Source organism: Alosa pseudoharengus, unplaced genomic scaffold (assembly GCF_046254945.1).
Source record: "Alosa pseudoharengus isolate Yale_2024_CS ecotype anadromous, Long Island Sound unplaced genomic scaffold, YU_APseudo_1.1 YU_APseudo_1.1_scf_4, whole genome shotgun sequence".
Taxonomy (NCBI): Eukaryota; Metazoa; Chordata; class Actinopteri; order Clupeiformes; family Clupeidae; genus Alosa; species Alosa pseudoharengus.
Genome location: NW_027468774.1, coordinates 9,110,469 through 9,126,377, shown reverse-complemented (window position 1 = coordinate 9,126,377; position 15,909 = coordinate 9,110,469). Strand labels below are relative to the sequence as shown.

General features: G+C 43.0%; 1 protein-coding gene across 2 annotated transcripts in view; it reads right to left on the bottom strand.

The window, feature by feature from the left end:
- mpp2b (MAGUK p55 scaffold protein 2b) overlaps positions 1-15,909 on the bottom strand; it is a 92,942-nt gene that overhangs the window by 32,460 nt on the left and 44,573 nt on the right. For both annotated transcript variants that reach the window (XM_076266607.1, XM_076266608.1), the window contains exon 3: positions 6,187-6,287. In XM_076266607.1, coding sequence (XP_076122722.1) covers positions 6,187-6,287 — 101 coding nt within the window. The remainder of the gene's footprint in view (positions 1-6,186; positions 6,288-15,909) is intronic.

Here is a 15,909-nt window from a genome sequence, read left to right as displayed (position 1 = left end):
TACCGAGGCGTCTGCCCCCACCTGGGAGCATGGCGGCCTTAGGTACAGGAGTGTTTGGGTCCTTAACACGGCGACATGCCATTAAAATAACAGCTAATGCCAGCGTTGAAGAATGTAGCTTGGCTGTTGGTGAGATGGTCGGTCACGACAAAATCCTCTCCGCGGCTCGTATGAACAGGGCTGTTGTTTTGTTTCTCGAGACGGTAGAGTTGGCAAATGATGTGATTGAAAGGGGAGTAGTAATTGATGGTGTTTTCACCCCAGTGCTATCTTTATCATCACCCTCTAAAAAAATAATTATTTCCAACATTCCGCCCTTTATTAAAGATGAAATCCTAATTGAATCTCTTTCCCGTCATGGCAAGTTAGTATCACCGATAAGGAAGATAACGATTTCAAGTAGTAATCCACTCCTTAAACATATTGTGTCGTTCAGACGTCAGGTGCATATGATATTAAAGGATAATAAGGATATAGATTTTACTCTGAATGTGCCCATAGAGGGTTTTCATTATTTGGTGTATGTGTCCTCCTGTCAAATGAAGTTCTTTGGGTGCGGCCAGGTTGGCCACCTAGTGCGGGCTTGCCCAAACGGTACAGGCACTCCCGCTGAAGGCGAGGGCGAATCCAATAATGAACAGCCCCCCAGTATTAATGTTCCCAATGGAGAGGGTGCAGAAGCTAGTGGTGTTCAGGCAGAGGGAGGGGAGGAAAGTTCCTCTGCCGAGGTGAGCCTCCCGTGTGGGCCTACACTTGCGGAGCCAGCAGGGGAAGATGCGGCCCAGGCTGAACCCGAAAGCGTAGAGTTTTCCCAGAATAGCGTAGCAGGGGAAGATGATGATCTGACAGATGGGATTGATTCAGGGGACGAAGGTTCTCAAATGGAAGCTGAGGTTGATCCTGTTTTTAAAATGCCCCAACAAGGTCAAAAGCGAACTCAAAGTGATGACACTGTGAAGGCAAAAAAGAAAGTTGCGCGAGGCCAAAATAAACCCGCTTCGGCAGAAAGTGATTCTGACTGTAGTGTGGACTGTAGTTTGCGCATGAGTGGTTACCCTACTCAAGAATACACTGTGCAGGACATTAAAACATTTCTGAAAGAAACGAAGCATGTTAGAAATGTTCAGATCGACTGCTTTTTCCCTGATATTGAACAATTCATGGCCAGAACAAAGCAGTTCATTTCTGACGGGCTTTTTTCTAACCCTGAGGTCTACCGTTTAACCAAGTTCCTCACTAAGTTAAATACACTTTTGGGTAAGGACGGTAAATCAAAGAAGGCAGCACGTCCCAAACAAGCAGCATCATGTGTTTAATCATGCAACTTATTTTTCTTTTTCTTTTTCATTTGTGTTTGATGGGTGATTTTCATGTAGCTTCCCTAAATATTAATGGGGCTAGGGATCCCTTGAAAAGAGCCCAGTTTCGACTCCTGTCACGTATTAAGCGTCTAGATGTCGTGCTCTTGCAAGAGACGCACAGCGATGCAAGGAACGCGACTGATTGGGCTCTAGAGTGGGAGGGTCTTTCTCTTTTGAGTCACAACTCCAACGTTAGTGGGGGAGTCGCATGTCTTTTTTCAAAGAGCTTTACTCCCATTTCTTATGAGGTGGTGGAAGTTATAGAGGGAAGATTGCTAAAAGTTGGAGCTGTCTTTGAGGATCATGTTTTTGTTTTTGTTTGTGTGTATGCACCAACTACAGCAGCAGAAAGAGTGGCATTTTTAGAAACATTGTCTACTGTTATAGCTGGATGCAATGGTGATGAATATTTGTTTATTGGGGGGGATTTTAACTGCACAGAGCAGGACATTGACAGGAATCATGTTGAGCCGCATATGCTTTCACGCAGAAAGCTTAGTCATTGTATGCAGACACATGACCTAAGTGATGTGTGGAGGAATTTTCACATGGATCAAAGACAATATACTTGGACTCATGTCCATAGTAATATGATTTCCTTAGCAAGGCTTGACAGGTTTTACTGCTTTAAACATCATCTTAATATTTTTAAGAACTGTGCTATTACTCCTGTAAGCTTTTCAGATCATAGTTTGGTTGTGTGCAGTGGGTTCCTGAGTTCGGTGAAGCCAAAGAGTGTTTATTGGCATTTTAACACCACTTTAACCCATGATAAGGAATTCAGAGATGTTTTTAAAGCTTTCTGGGATGGTTTTTGTGATTGCAAGGCATCTTTTATCTCCTTACAACAGTGGTGGGATTTTGGCAAATTACAAATCCAACAACTGTGTAAACAGTACACTCGAAATATCACAGGTGACAGAACCCAGTCAATTGAAATGTTAGAAGCAGAGTTAGTAGAAATTCAGAATTTGGCTTACTCTACTGGGGATCATGATTGACAATTTGGCAACCAAGAAGGGCGCCTTAGCTGAGCTGCTAGGTGTTAATGCACAAGGAGCGTTGGTCCGTTCACGTTTTCAGTGTGTGGATCAGATGGATGTGCCCTCAAAGTTTTTCTTTAGCTTGGAGAAGAAAAATGGCCAGAGGAAATGCATTCATTCTTTGCAATCTGAGTCTGGAACACTTTTGACCAGTGTGCATGATATATTCGAAAAAGAGCTACACAGTTCTATAAAGATCTATACGGGAGCGAACTAAGCGGTGTACAGGCTCACAGTGTGTTCTTGAGGGGATTGCCTCAGGTTTCAGAGGAATCCTTGGCTGAACTTGATTCCGCTCTGACGTTGGGGGAACTGGAGAGGGCCCTTCAAGGTATGGAGTGTGGCAAGGTCCCTGGCCTGGATGGAATCCCCATAGACTTTTATAAATCTTTTTGGTCTGAGGTGGGGGAGGATTTGCTTGCAGTGCTTAACGACAGTCTTGCTAAAGGACTTCTGCCCATGAGCTGTCGTAGGGCAGTCCTCACGCTTCTACCTAAAAAGGGTGATCTCAATGATATAAAGTGCTGGAGGCCCGTGTCGCTCCTGTGTAGTGACTATAAATTGTTGTCCAAAGCACTGGCTAACAGATTATGTAGGGTGATACATCAGGTCATCCATCCGGACCAAACATACTGTATTCCCAGTAGATCCATTTTTGATAATGTTTCTTTAGTCCGTGATGTCATAGACATGGCTAAACTTTTGGGACTTGATGTGGGTTTGGTCTCTTTAGACCAAGAGAAAGCTTTTGATAGGGTGGAGCACAGCTATCTTTGGGACGCATTATATGCCTTTGGATTCAGTGAAGGGTTCTGTACAATGGTGTGGAGAGTGTGCTTAAAGTCAATGGTGGTTTAGGTGCTCCTTTTAAAGTTGGCAGAGGGGTAAGGCAAGGCTGCCCTTTGTCTGGTATGCTATATTCTTTAGCAATAGAGCCTCTTTTGCAGCAAATAAGACTAACTTTGAAGGGTGTGTCTGTGCCTGGATGTAATGTACCTCTTCGGTTGTCAGCCTATGCTGATGACATAGTCTTTCTTATTAGTGGGGGAAGGGATATAGAGTTGGTTGTTGACATTCTTAAGGGTTTTGAGTTACTCTCATCGGCCAAAGTTAATTGGTCAAAAAGTGAGGCTCTATTGCTGGGTCAATGGGTGGAGGGAGTGCCCAGTCTCCCAGATAATTTGAACTGGAGGAAAGACGGTTTCAAGTATTTGGGTGTTTTTCTGGGGAATGATAAAATTATGGAGAAGAATTGGGAGGGGGCAGTTGAGCGGGTTAATGGAAGGCTTGAAAGATGGAAGTGGCTATTGTCAAAAATGTCATACAGGGGACGGGTACTTATCATTAACAATCTGGTAGCATCGTCCTTCTGGCATAGACTAGCCTGCGTAGACCCTCCACCTGACCTGTTACAAAAAATTCAGTCTGTTTTGGGGATTTTTTTTTGGTATGGGCTGCATTGGGTGCCTCAATCTGTTCTGTTTTTGCCTAAGGATGAGGGGGGGCAGGGCCTCATACACTTGCATAGTAGGACTGCAGCTTTTAGACTGCAGTTTGTAAAAAGGCTCTTGACAGGGCCTACAAATGTTGCATGGAGGTGTTTGAGCTGTGCAATATTGAAAATGGGTGGGAATTTGGGGTTGGACAAATCCTTGTTTTTGATGAGACAAGATGCAATGGTGTTTTCAAATCTGCCATTTTATCGTAGTTGCTTGAAAGTTTGGGCCTTGTTTAATGTCAAGAGGTTTGGTCCTGCAGTCTCCTTATATTGGCTCCTGAGAGAGCCTGTGGTTGGAGGTGCACGTCTGGATATCTCCTCAGCCAATTTCCCTTCGCTTCAGGAGATGCTGTGTGGTGCCAAGATCGTCACTTTGAAAGATGTAGTTGACCGGACAGGGCCACACTTTGGGAATAGGAGGGGGCTTGCTGATTCCATGGGACTGAGGTCACTTCGGGTTGTGTCGCAGCTCCTGGAAAAATGGCGTGCTGCCTGCACCTTGGATGAAACTAAGCTACTTGAGGACTATTGTTCAGGGGTGTGTCGTCCTGACCAACTGGACCCTTTTCCTAGGCTGGTAATTTCACCCAATTTGGAAGGGTGTACAGGTCCACTTTTAGCATCTAGGAGCCCAAACACTATGTTGCTGGATATGGTCGCGGGGAAACAGCTGTACCATGCCTATGTAAAGGTGTTTAATAGAAAAGGTTTAGAGAGCAGGGCTGACACACCTTGGAGCGCTGCTCTCAAACTGAATAGTGGGGTGAGGCCTGAATGGAGAGCACTGTACAAACCACCATTGGCTAAGAGAGTGGGTGACTTACAGTGGAGAATTCTTCATGGAGCAGTTGCTGTCAATGCTTTTGTTTCAGTAATAAACACAAATGCTAGTCAGGAATGTCCTTTCTGCTATCAAAGGGAAACTGTCTTTCATGCTTTTGCACTTTGTTTAAGGTTAAAACCTTTGTTTTGCATGCTACAAGGTTTATTTTGTGCTTTCAGTGAAGAGTTCTCCACAGAGATGTTTGTCCTTGGTTTTAAATATGTCAAAAGAAGACAAAATGTATGCAAACTTCTGAATTTTATCTTGGGGCAAGCCAAAATGGCTATTTATATTACAAGGAGGAATAAGGTGGAGAACCTACCAGGAACTAATGTTGTTGTTCTGTTTCCTGCCCTGGTTAAAGCCAGAGTTTTGGTTGACTTCCGGTTTTATAAGTTAATGCAAAATCTGGAGACCTTTGAGGAGGTGTGGTGTACCAAACAAGCACTTTGCTCTGTGATTGAAAATGAATTGCATTTTAGCCATCTTTTATAAAAATGTTTTTATATCTATTTCATATCTCTACTTTGTGATGACAAAGAGTGATTGATTGACCTGCTTTTGGTTTTGTAAAACTGGAATAAAGTATGTTTTAAAATCTCTCTCTCTCTCTCTCTCTCTGGTACGGCCTCTCTGACTGCATGCGTCCACACGCACAGACAGAGACATCCAGGAAGGAGGACAGGAGTGATCAGCCAATGAGTGGCACAGCACAAAAGATGGAGAGCTCTTTTCATCAGCCTCTTCTCCCTCGGTGCGTGTCTGTGAATGTCTGACTGTGTGTGTGTGTCACTCAGAAAAGGCTGGAAATGGTCTCCTTCAAAAGAGCTCACATACCCCTGAGTCATTGCTTCCCTGATATTGTCCTGTTTTTATGAGGCACTTTTTTGGGTATGTATGTGTGTGTGTGTGTGTGTGTGTGTGTATGTGTGTGTGTTTGTGTGTGTGTGTGCATGACTGTGTGTTTGTGCGTGTGCGTGTGTGTGTGTGTGTGCGTGCATGCTTGCGTGCGTGTGTGTGTGTGTTGTTAGAGGCCTCCTGACTGCCCGGTGTGATTATTATTCTTTGGTGTTATCAGCAGCAGTGGTGGGCTGGCACGGCTCCCTTTGTCTCCCTGCTCAGTTCTCCAGACTGGGAGCTCTTCTGGAAGACAAGACCCATATATTCTAAAGATTCCGGCTTTCAGACGCCTGCCTGGAGGATTCATTAAAGGTGGCATTTTAAACCTGTGCACTCAGTTGGATTCATTAAAGGTGGCATTTTATACCTGTGCACTCAGCTGTCCACTGAAAAAAATGGCTTTGTCAGTGTGAACCTCTCAGCAGTCATAGGGGAGCAGTAAGTGGTTAGACTTCAAAGGACCGAACCCTGTTCTCTAAAGCAGGACAAAATGGTCCTCTTTTGATTGTGCAGCTCTGGCAACCTTAGATGCCACCAAATGGAGTGATGTGATTGGCTCACCACGGGACTCTCCATGATGCCCTTGAGGAAGATGAGGTCAAGGTCGTTGGCCGTAGTGGAGCTGGTGCTGTCACTCAGCGTGTCCAGGACCTGATGCATGGCTGTGGAAGGGAGAGAGAGAAAAGGGGAGAGAAAGAAAGAGAGAAGGAAGGGATAGAGAGAAAAGGGGAGAGAGAAAGAAAGAAGGGATAGAGAGAAAAGGGGAGAGAAAGAAAGAGAGAAGGAAGGGATAGAGAGAAAATGGCAGAGAGAAAGGAAGAGAGAAAGAAGGAGAGAAAGAAAGAAAGAGAGAAAGAAGGGCAGAAAGAGTGGGGTGGGGCAGAGAAAGAGAGACAGTTAACATTAAAACTTTTTGGCATTTCATTAAACATCTATTAATCTTCTTTTAAAACTACTGCAGTCAGAAGACCCTCTTTATTCATATAAGCCATCTCTTGTCCATCACTGACACAGAAGAGAGAAATGGAGATAGATAGATAGAGAAAGAGAGATAGAGATAAAAAAGAAAGAATACAAATGCAAACAAATGGTTTGACAAAGACTGCCGATCACTGTGAAAGGAACTGAGAATATGTTCAAATAAAAAACACAGAGACCCAACAAATCAAGAGATTAGATCACAATATCATAACACCCTTCAGAAATACAAATCCTTACTAAGACACAAAAAAATGAATCATGTAAATACACAATTAAAACAAATTGAAGATGCATTAGATCAAAACACCTTTTGGGATCACTGGAATAACCTCAACAAAACTAAAAAAGAAAACTCCATCCCCCTTGTGGATGGCAGAAAATGGACAAAACATTTTGAAAAATTGTACGAAAAAAATAGTCTAAATCCTGAACAAAAAAACTTAAAATATAAACTGGAAAAACTTGAACAAACAGAAAAGGACAAATTAAATCAATTAGACTCTACAATAACCATGCACGAATTAAAAACAAAGTTAAAATCCCTCAAAAACCAAAAATCATGCGGCACTGACGGAATCTACAATGAAATGTTGAAACACAGCACAACTAAATTAAGAGAGGCAATCTTGAAATTATTCAATATGATTCTATAATCGGGCCACTTTCCAGATCATTGGAAAGTGAACCACATTACTCCAATTCATAAAAAAGGCGACAAATTTAATCCAAATAATTACAGAGGTATATCACAAGGCAGCAACCTTGGAAAACTTTTTTGTGGAATTCTAAACGACAGATTAACAAACTTCATTAAAAACAATAATATCCTAAATTCATCCCAGATTGGCTTCTCAGAAAACAATAGAACGACGGATCATATATATACACTTCAAACAATAATTGATGAACATGTAAATAAAATTAAAAAAGGTAAATTATTTGGCTGCTTCATAGATTTCAGCAAAGCGTTTGATTCAATTTGGCACGAGGGACTAATGTTAAAATTAATTAATAGCGGAATTGGGGGTAAAACGTATAATATCATAAAAGACATGTATAACAATAACAAATGCTGCGTAAAAATAAATAATAAAGTAACAGTCAACAAGGTTGCTGCCTTAGTCCGACTTTATTTAACCTCTATATAAATGATTTGGCCACCAACATAGAAAAAACCTCTTCCCCAGGGCTCAACCTCCTGGGTAGAGAGATAAAATGTCTACTCTTTGCAGATGACCTGCTCGTACTATCACCAACGGCAGAGGGACTGCAAGAAAGCCTTGATATAATAAGCGAATATAGCACAACTTGGGCCCTACCAATCAATCATGAAAAATCAAAAATGATGATCTTCCAAAAAAAACAATCAACATCTAACAATTACCATTTCACAATCGGCAAACAATCAATAGAACAAGTAAAACATTATTGTTATCTAGGATTAATAATCTCATATACTGGAAAATTTGACAAAGCAATCATAGATTTAACAGAAAAGGCAAGAAAAATATATTATATTTTAAGAAAATCATTAATTAAATACAATCCCCCATTAAAAATATGTTTAAAATGTTTTGATTCTGTAATTAAACCAATCTTATTATATGGAAGTGAGATCTGGGGCATTAAATATAAAAACAATTTGGATACTTGGGACAAAAGCCAGCCCGAAATATTCCATTTAGAGTTCTGCAAAAATGTATTAGGAGTAAACAGGAATTGCCCGAATATGGGTTGTAGAGCTGAATTAGGAAGATTCCCTCTCCTTCTCAATATCCACAAAAGAGTGGCAAAATTCTGGCATCACCTAAAACACAGTGAACCAAGCAGATACCACCACACTGCTGCCCAGCTGAGGGATGGTATCCCAGAGAAGAATCCCCTAGATTACCTTATTGAAAAACATGGCCTAAACAAAACTGACTCAACTATTGCTTCAAAATTAAAACAATTAGAAAAAAACTCAAAAGAAAATTACATTAACAATTGGAGGGATAACATTAAACAAATAAGTAAACTCAATGTATTTAAATTAATAAAATCTGATTACAAATTGGCACCATATTTAACTCAAATTCCAAATTATAAACATAGAAAGCTATTGACAAGGTACATGCTCAGCGACCATCGCCTTGCTATTGAAAAGGGGCGACACAGGCAAACCTGGCTGGCCCCTGAAAAGAGGATGTGTGCTCACTGAAGTGATGTAGTGGAAAATGAACAACATTTTTTAACTGAATGCAAATTATACAAAGTTCTAAGGGAAGAATATTTTACAAAAATCGCAGATATCTGTCCCGAATTTCTTGACACAAACAATGAACAAAAACTATCATTCCTCCTGGGGGAAGTAGACAGTTGTGTCCACCTAGCTGCTGAGTACATCCAATCCTGCCACATCCTGAGAGAACAGCCCATGTTACATGATCAATAACATAATAATCCATAGGTTTTTTTTTTTCTGTTCATTTAAAAGCCATGTGTTATTTTCATTATTTTTATTATTATTATTATTATTATCATTATTATTATTTGTATTATTATTATTATCTATATTACTATTATTGTTGTATTGAATGCTTTGGCAACACTGTAAAATTTACATTCATGCCAATAAAGCTTGTTGAATTGAATTGAATTGATACAGAGAGAGAGAGAGAGAGTGAGAGATACAGAGAGAGAGATACAGAGAGAGAGAGAGAGAAAGAGATACACAGAGAGAGAGACACATAGAGATAGAGAGAGAGACAGAGAGAGATACAGAGAGAGAGATACAGAGAGAGAGAGACACATAGAGATAGAGAGAGAGACAGAGAGAGATACAGAGAGAGAGATACAGAGAGAGAGATATAACTCTTATTTAACTTATAACTCGTATTGTTATAAAGCCCTAAAAAGCCAAGAGATGAGTGTAAAAAACAAGTCCCCTCATCCAGCTAGTCCTGAGACTCACACATACTAATAGTACAGCTAACACAACTAATAGTCAGCCTCAGGACCTTGCCACCCTTTCTCAAACAATTCGGCCAACAAAATTACTTATCATATTGGACTGAAACAACAAAAAGACAAAATAAACTTCAATATTATTTGGCCCTAAACAGAGAGTTCACTATGGCAGACTACCTATCCACAGTCACTGATACCAGATAGAGAAAAACCTTGACCAGGTACAGACTAAGCAATCACAGTCTGGCTATTGAGAAGGGCAGACACAGGCAAACCTGGCTGCCCAGAGAAGACAGGCTGTGCACCAACTGCAACCAAGGTGCCAGAAACAGAGCTTCACTTTTTGGCTGAATGCTGCCAATGGAAAGAGATACGAGATCAATTCTTTCCTAAATTCAGAGAAATGCATCCAGTCCTTCAAAACTTTAAGGATCTAAGTCTAAGAATATTATTAGGAGAGGAACAAAAGAGCGCAAGAGTTGCAGCAAGATATACATGTATAGATGCTTGCCATAAACAAAGGGAGTCACTTCATCAGTGAAGCACACAAAAAAGTCAAATACACACACACACACACACACACACACACACACACACACACACACACACACGCACGCACGCACACGCACACTTACATGCATTCCCATTCACGACACATGATGGTTTGTTTTATGTCTTTACACACTACTACGTACATGTATGCTTTGGCAATACAAATTGTATTTTTTGTCATGCCAATAAAGCTCAATTGAATTGAATTGAATTGAATTGAGAGAGAGAGAGAGAGCTACAGAGAGAGAGAGAGATACAGAGAGAGATACAGAGAGAGAGAGATACAGAGAGAGAGAGAGATACAGAGAGAGATATAGAGAGAGGGAGATACAGAGAGAGAGAGAAAGAGAGAGAGAGAGAGAGAGATACAGAGAGAGATACAGAGAGAGAGAGAGATACAGAGAGAGAGAGAGAGAGAGAGAGAGAGAGAGAGAGACAGAAAAGCCCTTGCAGCCATCTGACTGCTCCCCTCCCTCCAGCTGTGTCTGGCCTCTCTAGGCTGCTCCGTCACATGGTGCTGGCCAGGCACGGGCAATGAGACGGTGACCTCGCCGTGAAACGACACGTTTTAGACAAGACCGAGGTCGCTGTTTGATCCTCTCCAAAAAAAGGAGGAGGAGAAGGTTAGAGATGAAAAGAGAGATTTTACGCTTGGCTTACTCCTGTCGTCGGCAGGGGAGGAGGTAAGGCTTGTTAGGAGGTGCACATCCGTTAGGAAACAGCTATTTCATCACCTAAACCACTTTAGATTCATTGGGAATGCCAGGAGATGTTGTTGGTGGTATTCTAGATTTGTGTTTATGTGGTGAAGAATTGTCTATGTGTTGTCTAGGGTGTAATATACATTGTGGTGAAATATAATGTGTTTTAAAATGTAAAATGTTCATTTTTACTTGATGTGGCCGTACATGTCAGCTGCTTTAAGCATGCAGATATGATTATGCACATCCACCCAGCATCCTTCCTAACTGTGCTCTGGTGCACATCCACCCAGCATCCTCCCTAACTGCGCTCTGGTGCACTCTGTGTGGGAAGAGAGTCTATTTCCCTGAAAGAGGTGATTCACTTCCAGCATGAAGAGAGAGACGTAGAGTAGAGTAGAGTAGCCCACATGCAATACAAACAACCAGAACCATTCCCCCAGCCCGCCCGCACGCACACACGCACATACACTGAACACACACACACGTCTGGACATACACTGAACACACACACATGCCTGAGTACTGAACACACACACATGCAGTACTTAGCACAGAGAACACACACAGATATATTCATGTGCATGTCAGTGTGAAGAATCTACAGTCATTCTGAGTGTGTGATGGCTCCTCAGTGGGGAATAATTAGAAACTCATCGGGAGATGTTTTTTTGTGGAGCGAAAAAAAAAAAATCACTGTTTTGAGATTGGAGGGGCTAGTGTGCGTGTGTGTGTGTGTGTGTGTGTGTGTGTGTGTGTGTGTGTGTGTGTGTGTGTGTGTGTGTGTGTGTGTGTGTGTGTTTGAGATTGGAGTGGCTGGTGTTGGCCTTTAAAACTCTAATGCAATCAGCGGAGAATTACTCAGTACACATTGCGGTGGCCGAGCAAGAGCATGTGAAATGGATTCTGATTGAACAAGCTGCGCAAAATAAGAATGGATTTTTTCTCTGAAACAATCACAGACATCTGTTTACACATACCCAGGGTGCAGTCATAACACATTGTGTGTGTGTGTGTCTGTGTGTATGTGTGTGTGTGTGTGTGTGTGTGTGTGTGTGTGTGTTTCTTCCTCTCCCTCACAGTCTCCTGCTACCTCTCTCAATTTAGTTCTTTCTCCTCTCCTTTCTTCTCTCTCTTTGTTCACTATACCTGCCACACACACACACACACACACACGTCTCTCACAGAGTGGCCTCATTAGAGGCAGACACATATTAGAGCCCCAGCCGATGCCCTCTGTGAGACGACGAGCTGCAAGCTGGCACAGATATGGGATGCCAAGGTGGTGATCTCCCAGCCAAGGATGGCATGGGGTGGCACAGGGGTCAGAGGCCAGGCGGCCCAAGGTCAAGGGGGGGGGGGGAAGAGAGATAAGGGGAGATAAAGGAAAAGAGGGAGAGGGGTAGATAGGGGAGGAGAGAGAGAGGTAGAGAGAGAGAGGGGGGGCAGAGAGAGAAAGAAGTAGATGGGGGAAAAGAGAGAGAGAGAGTGGAAGAGAGAGGTAAAGACAAAGGGATTGGGAAAAGAGAGAGGGGTGGGGGTAGAAGGAGAGAGAGGGGGGTATAGGGGTGTAGAATGTCCAAAAATCTTTCTCTCTTTTTTAAAGCCACTGGGAGCTAACTTTTTCCCTGACTCTGGAAATATAAAAATCAATCGGGCAAAACCTGAAAAGATGGTTTAAAAGTTTCAAATGTTGCAACAGCCAACCCTCTCACCCTGCACTTTAAGATACAGCACTATACCACTCTCCAGCAAACTTGAGTGGAAATCGCGAGTCCCGTGGCTGGGCTCAGAGCTCCTGCATAATTCCCTTTCATTAGCCCGAGTGTGTGTGTGTGTGTGTGTGTGTGTGCGTGTGTGCGTGCCCAGTGTGCTTTTTACTGCTGTTCCCTCAGTGAGAAAGACACGCACACACGCACGCACACAAGCACACACGCACACGCACACGCACACGCACACGCACACGCACACGCACACACACACACACACACACATTCCCAGAGTGAATAGAGAGAGCAGAAAAGATGCCAAAAAGAGGTTGGTAAATGGTCTCTCTCTCTCCTCTGTGTGTGTGTACTGTTGTACTGTATGTGTGTGTGAGCATGAATACTCTACATCTCCATCCCAAACCTGCCCAGTCTGTGATGAAACACCAAAGTCAGCTGGGAGAGAAGCTCTCAGTTAAAAGCACTGCTGCAGACTGATGCCCCAGACACCAGGCTTGGGGAGAATCAGGAAAACCAGTTTGGGGGCTCGGACAGCTCTCTCTCTCACTCTCTCTCTCTCACTCCCTTTCTCTCTGTGTATGAGAGAGAGAGAAAAAGTGTGTGTGTCTGTGTGTGTGTGTCTATGAGAGAGAGAAAAAGAGAGAGAGAGAGAGAGAGAGTGAGAGTATGTGTGCCTGGGAAGGTAGTATGATGCAAGCCTTAGTGATAAATCACAGGTTGAAGACTTGAGACAGGTCACTAGGCAAGGTATTGCAAAAATTGACAAGTCGGGGCTGCCAGGTAAGCTCAAGCTGTGGTGTTTGCAGTTTGGTTTGTTGCCTCGGCTAATGTGGCCATTGACAGTTTATGAAGTTCCTCTGTCAAAGGTAGAGAGGTTGGAAAAAATGATCAACTCCTTTGTCAGAAAATGGCTCGGAGTCCCACGCTGCTTAAGCAGTGTAGCCTTGTATGGGAAGGGTATTGTAGAGTTGCCAATATCTAGTCTGACAGAGGAATTTAAGTGTGCTAAGGCTAGATTGGAATTGACTCTTACTCAGTCCAAGGACCCAGTGGTGAGGAAAGTTGCACCCTCAGTTAATGCAGGGAGGAAGTGGAACGCAGAGCAGGCAGTTAAGCAAGCTCAATCAGCATTGAAGCATAGAGATATAATGGGCCATGTGCAGCACGGGCGGGGGGGTCTAGGGGTGGGTGCAAGTAAACCCTTGTGGAGTAAGGCTTCTGCAGGAGAAAAGAGGAAAATGGTAGTGGAGGAAATGCATAGACAGGAGGAGGCTGTAAGATGTACTAAGGCAGTGTCGCAGGCAAAACAAGGGCAGTGGGTGAACTGGGAAGGGGTGGAAAAAAGACAGATTAAATGGAAAGATCTATGGGGCATGGAAGCTAGTAAGATCAGATTTATGTTAGGTGCTACATATGATGTGCTCCCATCTCCCAAGAATTTAAGTCAATGGTTTGGTGAGGATGATAAATGCATACTTTGCTCGTGTGTGGGCAGTCTCCACCATATCCTATCAGGATGCAAGGTAAGTCTCACCCAGGGGCGGTATATGTGGCGTCATAACCAGGTATTGAAATGTGTGGCAGCGGCAATAGAGGATAAAAGAAGAGAAGTCAATTCATTAGCAGCTAGTAAAGGGGTAAGGCAAATTAACTTTGTACGTCAGGGGGATAAACCTTGTTCCGCGAAGGCCAGGTGCAAAACCGGCCAGTTGAAAAATGGGGCGGGCTGGGAAATGAAGGTTGATCTTGGCCAGCAGATGGCGGTACCTCCACATATAGTGAGTACTAAGCTACGTCCTGACGTAATTCTATGGTCGGATTCAGAGAAGATAGTTTACTTCATTGAACTCACTGTTCCTTGGGAAGACAGAGTGGAAGTGGCCAATGAGCTGAAGAGAGCTAAATATACTGAAATAGCAGAGGAGGCAGCTAAGCGAGGTTGGAGTGCACGATTAAGGCCTATTGAAATCGGTGCACGTGGGTTTGTGGCCAGATCTGCTATTGGCTTGCTGTCTGAATTGGGCATTTGTGGTCGAAGTCTAAGGCAGGTGGTTAGTAACATGTCCTTAGCAGCAGAACGGGCAAGCGAATGGTTGTGGGTAAGGAGAAGTTACCCTTCCTGGGGCGCAAGCTAAGGTAAGCTAACTGGCTCATTTGTTTTGGTGGTGGGTAAGGAGAAGTTACCCTTCCTGGGGCGCAAGCTAAGGTAAGCTAACTGGCTCATTTGTTTTGTGTTTGTGATGGACTGTGCCTAGGTTGATGGTACTTGGCTAAGGTTCTTTATGGTTTATGGTTCAGTCCACATCAACGGGACGGACCGACCTAGCCAACTTAAACCATGCCTAGGTTGGTTAAGGGTATTTGGATGCTTGTTGTGGTAATATGGGGAAGCATGGGGTGTAAGCTAACTGCTAACTGCTGGCTAATTTGTTTTGTGTTTGGGATGGGGCCTAAGATAATGGGCTAAGCTAACTGGCCAATTTGTTTTGTGTTTGTGATGGGCTGTGCCTAGGGTGATGGTACTTGGCTAAGGTTCTTTAGGTTCCTAGCCAACTTAGACCATGCCTGGGCTGGTTAAGAGTATTTTGAGTATTGGATATTTCAATGTGGTAATATGGTGGTAGCATGGAGGGGAGTGTCTCCAGGACGCTGGTTTCACTGTTAAGCCTTCATGAGGTGTCGTGGGCCTAACTTAACGAAACATCGGTGAATGAGGGTGCCCACTTGATAACCCCAATGACATGCCGCATACTATATAGGCTACTGCTGTTGGATAGGCCATTTGCATTGTGCTTGTGACCATTTGTTGGCGGATTTGTGGGTAGTGTGCTTTTTAAAGTTAAACTTGAGCAGGGGCTTCTGAATGTGTTTTTACCTTGGATTTTGGCACAAGGGATTTTAACATCTAATCCTGTGTATTAATGTAATGTGTGTGTGTGTGTATGAGAGAGAGAGAGTGTGTATTACTCTTGAAATCTTGATCTTGACTCTTGTTAATTCTAGATCCTCTATGCCCATCTCCACACACTGATGTAACCCCCCCCCCCCATCCGCCTTTATATATTAATTATTTTATTTTTATTTTCTTTAATGGTCTTGTTATGTATTGTTGTATGTTAATATCAACAATAGCTTTGCCAACACTGTTCCCATACAGTCATACTAATTAAGCACCTTTGAATTTGAATTTGAGTGTGTGTGTATGAGAGAGAGAGAGGGAGAGTGTGTGCGTGTGTGTGTGTGTGTGTGTGTGTGGGTTTGTATGCATTTAAGTGTGTTTGGGTGTGTATGTATGTACTGTAAGAGTGTGTCTGGGTGTGTATGCATGCAAGTGTGTGTGTGGGGTAAGGAAATTATAGAGGTATTACAGATCC